This window comes from Arvicola amphibius, chromosome 11 (genome assembly GCF_903992535.2).
Source record: "Arvicola amphibius chromosome 11, mArvAmp1.2, whole genome shotgun sequence".
In the NCBI taxonomy this organism is placed as follows: domain Eukaryota; kingdom Metazoa; phylum Chordata; class Mammalia; order Rodentia; family Cricetidae; genus Arvicola; species Arvicola amphibius.
The window spans coordinates 37,955,322-37,965,607 of NC_052057.2; the positions used below are offsets into that span (position 1 = coordinate 37,955,322).

Consider the following 10,286-nt stretch of genomic DNA (forward strand, 5'->3'; position numbering starts at 1 on the left):
CTGAAACTTTAAGCCCATGAAAGATCAGGGAAGAGAAATTTGTGTGGAAGACAGAGTCCTCAGAAGTAGTTTGCACGGATGGACAGTGGGTGCGATGGCTAATTGGCTTCCTGGTCGGCAGCTCTAGGGACTGAGGCTGCCTTAACAGAGGTCTCTAGGAGCAGCTAAAATAGCCAATGCCGAGCAGCAGTGCTCTGTGGGTTATGACACACGTGGTAGTCAGGCTGCTGCTGATTATATCACCACCTCAGCCAGAAAGCCCAGCTGCTGTGTCAAGTCTGATAAAAATGGAAAGTGCACCCCACTTGCTGGTAGCTTTCTCCCCAAGTACTTCAAGAAACTGAGAGGCCAGCTTTTGTAATGGTGCCTATTATGCAATGGTAGATAGGGGTAAACTATGGCCCCAGGAACTCACTTTTCTACAGGCTCTTTAGAAATGTAGCCATGTAAATTTCTCTAATGGAAACAGCTGGAGAAATATAGATATCAAGCCCATGAGGACATCAAAGCCCTCATTGTGGGGGAAAGCCCCCACACAGGAAAATATGTGGGCCTGATTTCTTCCATTCTGGAAGGGGGAGACCTGAGTTTCTTGGGCTTGGATGAGAGACTGAAGATCTGAGAAGCGAGACAAGAACACTGAAGCCGGAGGTCGGCAGGTAGCCCGCTCTCACAATGGTGTGCTTTAGTCTGAAAGGCACAGAAGAAACTTCTGAATTCTTAGGTGACAAATCAAGATCAGGAGACCTGCCTCTGACCTGTCTTCCTTCAATCATGCCACCTAAGGAGCTGTCACTCTTACTGCAAGATACATGCAGAGTTTTGTTTTGTTTTTCAGAATATTGCCCAATGCATGGAGAACTGTCCCAGAACCATTCTCTTTGTTCTTTGTGAGAGATTACAAGCCAGTATTCCTTACAGTGCTTAACCTTCCAGCCTCCACTATCCCCAGTGTCAAAAATCAGTTGAAAGTAATTGTTTGATTTTCAAAATTCTTTACAACACTCAACGTGCACAATTTCCTCAGAATCTCATGTGTCTATGTCCAAGCATTAGGTCAACAGGAACACAGATGACAAGAGAGTGGGTTTTGGAGTTAGAACATTCTAGTTTCAAATCTTCATCCCACCCCTTTACTGGCAGTAATGACTGAGTAACCTCAAACAATAACTTCTCTGATTCTCTGGTTTTTTCTTTTTTAAAAATGAGTTGTATCTATTGTTGTTTCTTATATGTAAACATGAAGTGTATGTGGGTACATGTATCCACAGTGTGTGTGTGTAGCATTCAGAAAGCAACTTTGTAGAGACTGCTCTCACTTCCACCTTTATGTGAGTTCTGGGATCAGGATGCAAGGTTCCCACAGCAAAAACCTTGCCCCTCTGAGCCATCTCATCAGCCTTGACACTCAGTTTTTTGGCCTACAAGATGGGATCATGTCACAGGTATGTGGTAAGGCACATATTTTTTCTCTAGGTACCCAAGGGTGGTTTAGATACTAGATAAATATCTGCATAAAGACTAGACCAGTACAAGGAACTAAAAATGGAGGCATCACAGGCAACCCCTTTGAGAAGGATCTTATCTTTATCAGTTAATTGGAATGGTGTTCCTCGCCCATCACGCAGTCACTGAGGCTGAGGAATCTGATGTGTCCTTCTCATTCTACCCACTGAGAACACATTCCCTTGCTGTTACTCTCATAGTGCCCCAGGTACTTTTGAGGAGAAATCCAAGACTATTAAAGAAGAGAAAACAAGGTTGTTGAGATGGCTCAGGGGACAGAGGCATTTGCACACAGACCAGATGACTCGAGTTCAGGTTCCTAGGTCACACATGGTGACAGGAGAGATCTGGCTAGCAAGAATTCTCTGACTTTCACATGTGAACTGTGGCCTACATGCACGGTGCACGTACACACACACACGAAAATATTCTAAAAGAATCAAAGTGCAACTAGAAACATAAAAATAGCATCAACATCCTTAGATGCGAACCCTAGTGAGGATTTGTTACACATCACACTCTTTTTAAAAAGCATAATAAACATTAAGACTTTTGAACATGTTTTTTAAGCATGTTAAATTTAAAACAAAATAGTACCTCAAACTCAAAAGTGTTTTAAGGGTCCTGATCTTACTATTTCTCTGGCTAACTGTAGGAAGCCACCTATCTATCACCTTGTGTGCAATTAGCTTATTGTGTAGATAAGAAGGTAAAACCATCCTGAAACAGGAAACCAATATTCTTCCTGTCTAATCAACAAATCTAAAAGATTTATTCTTTTCATCTGCCTTCTCTTGCTCTTGTCCACCACAACAGGCTGCTTACAGGCTCAGGATGGTTTTGACAAAGAGCATTTTCACGAGTTACTTTTGTATCTCCACCCCCTCTTAAAGAAAAGAGGAAAATTTGTTTCATACGGAAGGCGTTCATTGTATGAATGAAAACTGCCACCTAAGTGTGGGCTAACTCAACCAAGAGGGATTTCACCTACATCCATTCAGTCAGTTTATGGGGGTTTAAAGAAATTCCAGAGAGTCATCAGAAGAGGAAAAACAAAGGTGATGCTTTCTGCCACTCAGGTAGTCTTTGAAAATATGTGTAATATGTAAAACATTCTGACACCCCCGTATTATTTTTCCAGCATTAACAGTATAAATTGCCTCCCATGCTGAAGTGCTGCCTATCACCCTTGCTAATCACTACTCGCAGTGACCTCAAGTACTGCAGCCATGTACAACATGCAGCTTGCATCCTGTGTTGTACTGATGCTCACACTCCTCGTCAACAGCGCGCCCACTTCAAGCCCTACGAAGGAAACACAGCAGCACCTCACGCAGTTATTGCTGGACTTACAGATGCTTCTGAGAGGGATCAATGTAAGTGCCTGTCTTTCCCATCTGTAGGCATTACCTTTAGTTTTCTCGCCAAAGGTTGTGTTTTAATAACAGTGTGTTATGCTTTCTCAGAATGACAGGAATCCGAAACTCCCCATGATGCTCACGTTTAAATTTTACATGCCCAAGAAGGTAAGCAGCTTTCTGTGTTTAACTGGTGCTTTAATGAACTCAAAGTTATATGCTTGTTTGCACACTGATCAGATGAATAGACCCTCATCTGAAGAAAAAAGTTACTTTGATATCTGTGTGTAAAAAATCTTGTTTGATAATGGCATTGATTTTAAATGATTATGTCTAAATTTTTCTTATGTATTTGTTATTTGTGTGTTGGGGAAGAGGAAAGGAGAAGAAAGCATAGGATAATTGCAGTTTGATGTTGGAATAATTTAAAGACTGCTGATTTCTGTTTTATGCTCATCTTAGAGATATCTGAATAGGATGCATTATTTTATGTTGTGCAATATCAAAACTGACTTCAGAGGTACTCTTTTTATAAACACTTTACTGTCTTAAGGAAGATTCCTAAGACTCTATGTTTGAGGAACAGTGTATCCAGTATTCACAGACGGTAGGGCAGATGATCTGAAATGAAGGCCCAGCTCTGCTAGGCCCTAACTCTCATGGCCTCAGGAAGTTGCCTATGTCCATTCACCTACTTACATAATGATAATTGTATGCTTATAGCTCGATAGGCTTCAGAACAGTGTCTGGCCAGCACCACATAAGCATGCTGTGAGGACTAGTGAAGAAAAGGTCTGAGGCATATAAACAATTTTGGATTTGTGTAGTCTTTTTCTAACCAGGGGAACCAGAGAGCTGTAATATTTCTATACAACGCTATCTCCCAATATTGAAAGTTTGTATGATAAACAACAGCTTCCCCAGGCTCCTAGAGCTCCCTCGAGGGTAGAAGTTTGCTAGAGTCCCGAGAGCCAAAAGAGAACCAACAACTCTGAGGCTAGAAAAAGCTTGCCGCGGGATAAATCCAAGCCTAGAGCAAAATGGGATCCGAGGGACCAAAGGGGCAATGCTGGTGACCCACTTCTATGAAGTTGGGAACTCTCTCTGGCTGTTCTACTGGCGATGGAAAGGAAATGGCCCCTAAGAGCTAATCTGCTTAACTAGAGTCACACAACTTTCAAGTCCAACAGTAACAACTCGATAGTTCTGTGAGGGAAAGAGCTCCACACTGAGCATACGGAACACCTCCTAACAAGTCAGAGGAAAACAGGTGGACAAATCCAGAAATACATACTGTCTGATCAGACCTCCCCTTCGAGGGATCCCTAGAGAGACATGAGGTCATGTCAGAGAGTGATGAAATTCCTAGAAATCTAAGTTTTTAAACAACTATTGGAAACAAGAGTAATGTGATAAAGTCTGTTGTGGTTTTTTTTATTTAAGCTCCATTTTGTATAAATGTAAGATTTTCAAAATGATAGAAGCATTTAATTCAAAGGGTCCAGTTAATGAAAAGGAGTACCCATGCTACCCTTGATCCACCTATTCTTGTGACTGCGGTACCGAGACTTAGTAAAATGGAGATGACCCAGGTCACAGCTTGCTTCTAGAGGACCTTAAAGAGGCTTTTATGGAAATCATAGTGCACTATAGTACTAGACAGTATTCTTTCTCAGTGCATATATGTATTTATATATTCTTTCAGAAATATACAGGAAACTTCTCCAAATAGTTTGTCCAAATACTGTGACTTATTATTTCATTGAGACAAATAGTTTTTAAATTATGCATTTGTGCTTGTACGTGTGGAGATACATGTGTACCACAGTGTACCTGTGGAAGCCAGAGGACAAAATTTGAGAGCTGGGTCACTCCTTCTCCGATGTGGGTCACTGAGGTTGAATTCAGGTCATCAAGTCTGGTGGCAAGTGTCTTTACCTGTAGAGCCATCTTTCTAGCTCTGACAAATAGGTTTAAAAAAAAAATTCATCTTAAGTAATTACAGAGAAATAAAAATTTAAGAAATATTAAACATGTCTTCCTGGATATCTTGACAGGCCTCATTCTGGGTATTGATAAGGTCTGTACGATTTGGGTCTGTGAGAGCAGGCATCCAAGGACTCCTGCTTCTCACCGTTCTGTGTTCACAACTCTGGGATTATTAGACATTAGAGTGTAGACTGGGAATCTTGCACTTCCACATTCTTCGATTTCTCTGCTGATAGGAAATGCAGTCTATACCTATGATGTGCATTGTGACAGGGAAATACAGACATTTTACAAAGTCTAATGAAACTAGATCAAAGTACTCACTAGAGTGACCTAACAGCTAATAACCACAGGGCTTTGCGCTCTTGCTCCACTAGATTTAGGATATCCACTATTTCAGTTTCTCTTTACACAGAGAACAGGGAGTGGGTAAAAGCTATGCACTGTCTACTCTTGGTTAGATAAGCTGCAGATTGCCTTCTGGCTGCTCTTATATGGTGAGCTGAGCAAGAGTTATGCTTATTATCTTCCAGACCACAGAACTAAAACATCTTCACTGCCTAGAAGAAGAGCTTGGGGCTCTGCAGAGTGTGCTGGATTTGGCTCAAAGCAAAAGCTTTCACTTGAAAGATGCTGAGAATTCCATCAGTAACATCAGAGTAACAGTTGGGAAACTGAAGGTAAGATGTTGCTTGATTTGCTGAGCTGGAAATAAAGGAGCGAAGAATTGCATTCTGAAGTGGCATGACATTTCTAGTCTTTGTCAGGTTCCACGCATTTGGTCAGACAAAATTTAAAGTCCGCTGAGAGCATGAATCCTTCCACTGCAGGATGATGCTAGAGTCCCCACCCACCATCATCTGCAAGGAAATTCTGGGAGCACCCTGCTTCCTCTCACACTAGCATAAAATTGGAAGTGAGAGAAAGTACTGAGTAGAATTCCACAAGGAACAGGCAGTTTTTGTTGCCTTCATATGTTTATCAGAGCAGGACCAGTGATCTGAAAGGCTTTTCCAGAGAGCTGTGCTGTCACTGGTGGAAGAACACAGAGATTTCTCTCCAAAAACAGTAGCCATTAAAACGGTGAGAGGACAGTGAGCGCCCATTTCAGGGATTTATTTTTAAGTGCACAAGAAACACGGACTTTGGTGAGGCAAGGGAGAATTGCAGTTCTCTTTTCTCAATCCATCTGCTAAACAAAATTGCTGAGTTGACAGGTATCCTGAGCAAGCAGCATCATTTTGATTTCTGCTGTAGCAGCAAGCCTCCAAGAGGGTGTCAGGCTGGTCCTTTTTCTCTGCACCGCTTTCACCTGAGACTTGTAAAATAGGCTGAGAACTACATCTAGGTGTTGAGAGGCTCCGGCCCTCATCTATGCAGAAAAGCCTGCTCTAGGAGCTCTGGTCCACACCAGAGGTCACCCTAAGGTCCACACCAGAGGTCGCCCTAAATGAGTGGTATAAGTTTTCGAGGTGCGTAAAAACTAGGAAGGCATGTTTCAATAGTCACATACTTAAAAAAAAAAAAACCCAAGATATTAGAGCATTCAAGTAACTATGCAAAATAAGATCACGGTAACTTGCTTTAAAAGGAACATTTATTCAAAGGAAATGCTCTGCCTCACTGACTTACAAGGGATAGCTCAGATTTGGAAAAAACTGTTCCTGAAACCTTTCAAAATATTTTCTTCTCAGCTTTTTATCTAGAAACAGAGTTGAAATGTCTCCTTTAGCAAAGGAGGTTAGCGTCCAGAAAGTCCATCTACACAACAAATTTAGAATATTTCTATTTGTACAATCTGGAAGAATCATCTGCATTGATATCAAAGCATATATCTATATTTATGAAATGTTCTTCTCCAAATTTCCCCCACTAGACTTCTGTCCTAACCTACTCTGGGTTGCTCCTATCCTGATTTGGGAAAATAAGAGAATAATAGAATCTTAGGGTTTAGAGAATATATAACATATATGTAACCTAAATCAGTACATAGCTGTGTACACTTACCAGAGAAAAAGAGGTCAAACCACTGCATTCTATAGAGTATTCAGTGTTTTCATTCAAACATTCAGTTGTACTCAACTCAGGGAAATTTTATCTCGGATGGTTTATCATTTGGCATCACAATAAAACACAATCTGACAATTGTGATCACTCAAGAAGTGTGAATGACTAATACAAGCATTAAATGGATGCTTATAGAACGTTGGTGAGGAACAGCTGCGTGTAAAGTAAACTCCGTAGCCTAAAGTTTACTGTTCTTTTTCAGGGCTCTGAAAACACATCCTCGTGTGAATTCGATGATGAGACAGTAACTGTGGTGGAATTTCTGAGCAGATGGATCACCTTCTGTCAAAGCATCATCACAACAATGACTCAATAATTATGTGCCTCCTATCTACAACACAAGGCTTTCTATTTATTTAAGTATTTAAAGTTATATTTATTTTGGATGTATTGTTTACTACCTTTGTAACTATTAGTCTTCAGATGATAAATATGGATCTTTAAAGATTCTGTTTGTAAGCCCCAAGGGCTCTAAAATGTTTTAAATTATTTATCTGAAATTATTTATTATATTGAATTGTTAAATAGCACGTCTGTGTAGATTAATAAAAGCATTTAGAAGAGTTGGTGAATATAAATAAGCTCAGGCGTCTGTCATTTTGAGGACAACATGGTGTAAGCTCTAGAACACTTCTCAGCTCTTTAGTTCCTTTCCTTTAAATTTTAACAGGACACTAAACAAAAATTCTTGAAACCTTTTGTCACAATCTGCTTTGTGTCATAACAAAACAAAGTCTTGATACTTTATACAGAGAAGTTTAGCTCACAGTTTTGGATGTTCAGGAGCATGTGAGGATCTCATGGCAACATGGCATCACCATAGTGGAAGTATGTGAGGAAGACAAATGGTGTGTGCGGGTGTGCCTGTTATGTGACTTATAAGAACCCATTCTGGCAGGAAACAGTCCCCTCCCATACAAACTTAAACAGCATTATTCATAAGGTCAGCCCTGGGCCATAGCATAATCACCCTGCACCAACCCTACCATTTCCTACCACGTTCACACCACCACACTTTCCACCACATGAACCTTTGAAGGACAAATCAGCACATCTCACAGAATAATGTGCCTGCCCTCTACAGTTTAACACTGCTCCCGGCCTTTACGAGCCTCACCTGGCTAAATCAAAAGGCTTCTTTTCTTCTCTGGTTTTTCTCTGGGTTCTGACAATGCCAGTATTATGGGTGGTGTAAGATTCAAAGGAAGTTCTTCCTACCTTTGGCTGTGCATCTTGGCCAGAGTCCACCTTCTTCTGAGGTGATTTTATGGGTATATTTTCTTCCTGGATCTTACCTTTCCTTCCATGTCTCCTTTAAAGCTGTGGGCACTCATCAGTTGTTGCCAGGTATAGGGTACCTGTGCTGTCCTTTACAGACCAACACTTCATAAATCACCCCTCTCCAATCTCCAATCTCCCTTCTGGGGATTGCCACCTGCTTCCGGCTGAGGCTCACATGTACTAATTGTATCAGAAATAGCACCGGGAAATACATCCCCAAATCAGACTCTGGAGTTGTACTGCTCAGCTATGGAAGGAACACAGCAATAGCACCACATGGTACATCCCGAATTCACGCTACGTCAGTGGTAGCATGTGATGAACTGAAGCTGAAAGACAAGCACTGCATGGAATGTTCTGATTTCACGGTGTGCCAATACCATTTATATAACTATCTTGTAACCTCTTGTCTACTTAACATACTTTAAACAGTAGAATGCACTCCTGAATAGGGAATACAATATGCTACACAAATACTAATCCTGAACAACAGCAGCAGCAGCAACAGAAAAGCAGAACAAAAACTATAGGTGGCCAGAGCATACTTTAGCAAGAAGAGCAGAGATAAGGGCATGATTTTATAATGATCAGTAAGTTCATTCAACAAAGCGTATACCAGTTCTAAACGTGATCCATCTAACTGTAGCACAGTGTCCAAGTACACAGACCAAAGCTTCTGCATCCACCCCAGAGAGAGCATGTTGCCAGAGCAGCCCTCTTGTGACTATCCATGAAAAGGGACTCTGAACCACAGGCAGGACATGTGACACTAATGAAGTAGGCACAGTTGAGCGCGCGCACACGCACACACACACACACAAGCAAAACCACTGCAGTTTTACTAACTTGAAACAGTTTAGAGTTCAAGTTCACTAACACAATCTTGAAGAATGTGTTAACTATAGTAACAGAAAAGAGGCAACTATAACAGTGGCTACAGAAATATAAATAAAATATCTAATTTTTGTTTTCTGGGCACAAACTAAGAAGCACCAGAATCTACAACTCCAAACCGAGAATAATAATTAGGGAAAGAATGTACACTGGAACACCATAACCACAAAAGCTAATGATGCTGAAACTGGAAAGCATCTAGGTTCAATAAGTCAGAGTGGAGAAAGCCTTGGACCACCCTGGGGACGAGCCACAAACCAAGAAGTCTGGGCCTCAGAAGTCGAGAGCCATGCAGCCTCCCTAACCTAGAGCAGGAGTAGTCTAACTTCTGGGCACAGACCAGCAGGATAGCTCTACAGTGAAGGCACTTGTGGCAAAGCCTGGTGACTCACAGGGGAGAACTGTCTTCTGCACGTTGTCCTATGATCTCCATAAGGGTACCATACATAGCACTGTGTGTCACTATGTAGCTCAGCCTTGCTTTATACTCATGTTCCTCCTGCCTCTTGCTTGCAAGTGCTGGGTTACATATATAATACCACCATGCTGGTTTTACCATCATTTAGCACCGTAGTTGTCTAATACGGGTTTAAGCGAGTGTGGTGAAAGGGGAAGGGAAAGGGTTGAAAGGAATATGTTAAAATATTACTATAGAGACCCCTTTAATCTTAGCATTCTGGGAGGCAGATACAGGCGGATCTCTCTGAGTTTGAGGCCAGCATGGTCAGCCAGGGCTGTTACACAGAGAAACCCTGTCTCGAAAAACCAAAAAAAAAAAAAAAAAAAAAAAAAGTTTATCACTCACAGATGGTAAAGGGAAGATATGAAGTGAAAAATACTAGGATTAATGGGTGAGTTTAATAGGATTACTAATAATATGGCCAATGTACATGTGCAGTCAATTGTATTTATATATGTCAACATCACAAGAAATGTATCTGAAAACAATACCATGTTCTCTAGAACCCAAACATCAGAGATCTGGGAATAATTGTAATAAATATATGGCTGTTAAAATAAGAAGATATTAAGCAACATTAAGAGCTAAATAAATTGAGTGAGCTAATAGATTACTGAATTATAAGGCCTGGTATCTTAAGATGTTAATTCTCCCTAAGTCTATAAAATTAATGAAATTACACTTAAATATTCAGTCAATTTTATATGGATGTACACGACAAAGGAAAAGAA

At 40.8% G+C, this 10,286-nt stretch overlaps 1 protein-coding gene across 1 annotated transcript; it reads left to right on the plus strand.

Moving 5' to 3' along the window:
• The first annotated feature begins 2,735 nt into the window (after positions 1–2,735).
• On the plus strand, positions 2,736–7,236 carry Il2 (interleukin 2). The gene is made up of 4 exons (XM_038346934.1): positions 2,736–2,882; positions 2,973–3,032; positions 5,387–5,533; positions 7,123–7,236. The coding sequence occupies exons 1-4, from the start codon at positions 2,736–2,738 to the stop codon at positions 7,234–7,236; spliced, it is 468 nt and encodes a 155-aa protein (XP_038202862.1).
• Positions 7,237–10,286: the final 3,050 nt, after the last annotated feature.

Bases quoted from the DNA above. Each gene is read 5' to 3' on its own strand.
- Il2 (XM_038346934.1), top strand. From the start codon at position 2,736: ATGTACAACATGCAGCTTGCATCCTGTGTTGTACTGATGCTCACACTC. The intron at 3,033-5,386 runs GTAAGCAGCTTT...ATTATCTTCCAG, and splicing joins AATTTTACATGCCCAAGAAG to ACCACAGAACTAAAACATCT. The intron at 5,534-7,122 runs GTAAGATGTTGC...GTTCTTTTTCAG, and splicing joins TAACAGTTGGGAAACTGAAG to GGCTCTGAAAACACATCCTC.